The following is a 2,828-nucleotide window of genomic DNA, read 5'->3' on the forward strand; positions in this document are numbered from 1 at the left end:
TCAGGGTGATTCGAATTACACCCAAGGACGAAACCCTAAGTAATTCGAATCAGGTTGATTCGAATTACTTGTTTGTTAGCTCTAGTAGTAATTCGAATTGGGATGTTTCGAATTACACTTGGTTCACCTATAAAAGGAGTTCGAACTACCCTCATTCGAATCACTTTTCCAAACTCATACCTTACAAAATCCCAGAGAAAACGACCTAGATTCACTCCGACAAAGGCTCGAGCAGGATACTGAGGCGATGGGGGATGATCCGGAAAGACTATATCGTTTGGATGGAGTTGCTCATATAGCCGGGGTCATCAACGACGATGTTAGTAGTTAAAGTTGTTTTTTTAGTGATTTGTTTTAGTGGTTTTGCAAGTGGTTTTGTAAGTGATTTTGCATGTGGTTTATTATATTGGTTTATGTTAGTGGTTTATGTTAGTAGTTTAGGAAGTGGTTTTGTAAGTGATTTTGCATGTGGTCTATTGTAGTGGTTTATGTTAGTAATTTTGCAAGTGGTTCTGTAAGTGATTTTGCATGTGGTTTATTTTAGTGGTTTATGTTAGTGGATTATGTTAGTAGATTATGTTAGTGATTTTGCATGTGGTTTATGTTAGTAGTTTTGCATATGATCTACTTTAGTAGTTTTGTTTGTGGTTTTGTTGGTGGTTTATGTTAGCGATTTTGTTAGTGGTTTCGGAAGTGGTTTATGTTAGTGGTTTTGTTAGTGGTTTATTTTGGTGGATTTGTTAGTGGTTTTTTTAATGGTTTTGCATGTGGTCTTTGTTAGTGGTTTATGTTAGTTTTTTCTGTTAGTGGATTATGTTGTTAGTGGTTTTGTAAGTGGTTTTAATTATGCGATCCATCATATGCGCAGCCCCAGCGATGCATCTCGAGCATGCGACGGCAGCAGGGCATGCGACTCGACGAGAGGTACGTTTCGTACTTACAGATGGCCGGATTATACCATCTTGCGAGATTGAACGATAGATGGTTCAGATTGGATGAGCCCCTTGTCAGTGCTTTTGTCGAGCGGTGGCGTCCGGAGACGCACACATTCCACATGCCATTCGGGGAGTGCACGATCACACTACAGGACGTGGCGTACCAGTTGGGGTTGCCGGTCGATGGACGTTATGTCAGTGGTTGCTTGACGGATTTCCAGATATACATCCAGGGTAGCCGTCCAGCGTGGGTGTGGTTCTAGGAGTTGCTTGGAGTGTTACCTCCTACAAACCAAATTTAGAAGTTTGCAGTGAACTGCACCTGGTTCCAGGAGACCTTTAGAGAGTGCCCCGAGGCAGCCGACGAGGAGACAGTGAGGCGCTATGCTCGTGCCTATATCATGATGCTGTTGGGCACTCAGCTGTTTGCCGACAAGTCCGGCAACCGTATTCACATTAGATGGCTACCCTACGTGGCTAGGCTTGAGGAGATGGGTGGCTACAGCTAGGGGTCGGCAAGACTAGCGTGGTTGTACCGGTGCATGTGCCGAGTGGCCAACAGACATGTGGTGAAGTTAGTTGGCCCGTTGCAGTTACTTCAGTCTTGGATCTTTTGGCGCTTTCCTAGGTTTAGACCTGCTGGGTATGATACGTTTAGCTGGCCCTTGGCCTCGAGGTACTGTTGTTGGACTTTTCTATTTCGAGTTAAATTATTTTGTTCCATGTCCGCCTATAATGTTATACTATTATATCACACTTTTCTTTCGCTATAACACCGATGTGAGTTGCAAGTGGTCAGGTCACAATCCTTCCGCTATCGAGAAGGGACCTCGAGTGTAGATGTGGAGGCTGAGGATAGACCTGTTACAGGCTGGGGATGTGAGTATACTAACCGCTTATGTTTAGTTAAATAACGTTTCATACTTCGGTTCACGAGGTGACCTAACATTGTTGATATGTATTTGCAGTTTATTTGGATGCCGTATAGCTCTCCCGATATCCTTAAGGTTGTGCATCCGGAGGTGTTGGAGCCTCGTCATACGGCGTTATGGCGGTGTGTGACTTCATTGATATATTTCGCCGTCATAGAGTGGCATCAGATTGATCGGGTGCTACCGCAGTTCGGCGGAGTACAGCCCCGTCCCAGCCCGCCCTGAACATCGACTTCTTGATGTCGAAGGATGGCAGAGGTGGTGATCATTGGTTCTCGTACAGTTTGCATTTCTGGCATCTTCATTGGGAGAGCCGTGCGGATCACGTTCTCCGGTTTGATGTTGTCGCAAACCCAGGTCCCTCACATGACTTCTTGGATTGGTGGCGTCAGCATGGTAAGATGTTCTTTTCACCAGAGATGTACCTTGGGGATCCGAGATCCGTGCCTATTCTTGTTGAGGTGATGCAGAGGGGTGCCGGACAAGTTCCTGAGATGGACCGTGTTGTCGACGTTCCAGATAGGCGTCGGGTTGAGCGGAGAGCTCGTTTCGGGACTTATGTTGTATGACTTATGTTTATAATCAATGTTGTATGTTAGCTTGCTTTGTTTATTTAAGTTATGTATGTGTAGGATCCTAGTTGTATTTTGTTATTTATGTTACGTACCTTATTGACTTATCGTGTATCAGTTACTTTGAAAATTGGTGTACCTTATTTATTTAAGTTATTTAGATATTTTGCTTCTCGTGTAGCAGTTACTTTCAAGATTGCATTATTGCCTTATTTATTTTAGTTAATTTGATATTTCACTTCAGAAACGGAACACATTGATTAATTAATAACCCACACGAAGTACATCACACTCGGAGATATTTGTTGTCATGTGACCAAATCTCCAACCCTCATCCCAATGTTGTGTCCACAATGAATACTCAATCCGGTTCGCCTACTCACACATGG

General features: G+C 43.7%; 1 protein-coding gene across 1 annotated transcript; it reads left to right on the plus strand.

Annotated features, from left to right (window-relative positions):
- Positions 1-247: 247 nt before the first annotated feature.
- On the plus strand, positions 248-1,444 carry LOC112756797 (protein MAIN-LIKE 1-like). The gene is made up of 3 exons (XM_025805416.1): positions 248-319; positions 869-1,186; positions 1,268-1,444. Exons 1-3 carry the CDS (start codon positions 248-250, stop codon positions 1,442-1,444), a joined length of 567 nt encoding a protein of 188 aa, XP_025661201.1.
- Positions 1,445-2,828: the final 1,384 nt, after the last annotated feature.

This window comes from Arachis hypogaea, chromosome 16, assembly GCF_003086295.3.
Source record: "Arachis hypogaea cultivar Tifrunner chromosome 16, arahy.Tifrunner.gnm2.J5K5, whole genome shotgun sequence".
Lineage (NCBI taxonomy): Eukaryota > Viridiplantae > Streptophyta > Magnoliopsida > Fabales > Fabaceae > Arachis > Arachis hypogaea.

What these genes read in the sequence shown, in the direction of transcription:
- LOC112756797 (XM_025805416.1), top strand. Translation starts at nt 248, where the DNA reads ATGGGGGATGATCCGGAAAGACTATATCGTTTGGATGGAGTTGCTCAT. An exon ending in CCGGGGTCATCAACGACGAT is followed by an intron (nt 320 to 868) that starts GTTAGTAGTTAA and finishes TCATATGCGCAG; the next exon opens with CCCCAGCGATGCATCTCGAG. An exon ending in AGGGTAGCCGTCCAGCGTGG is followed by an intron (nt 1,187 to 1,267) that starts GTGTGGTTCTAG and finishes ACCTGGTTCCAG; the next exon opens with GAGACCTTTAGAGAGTGCCC.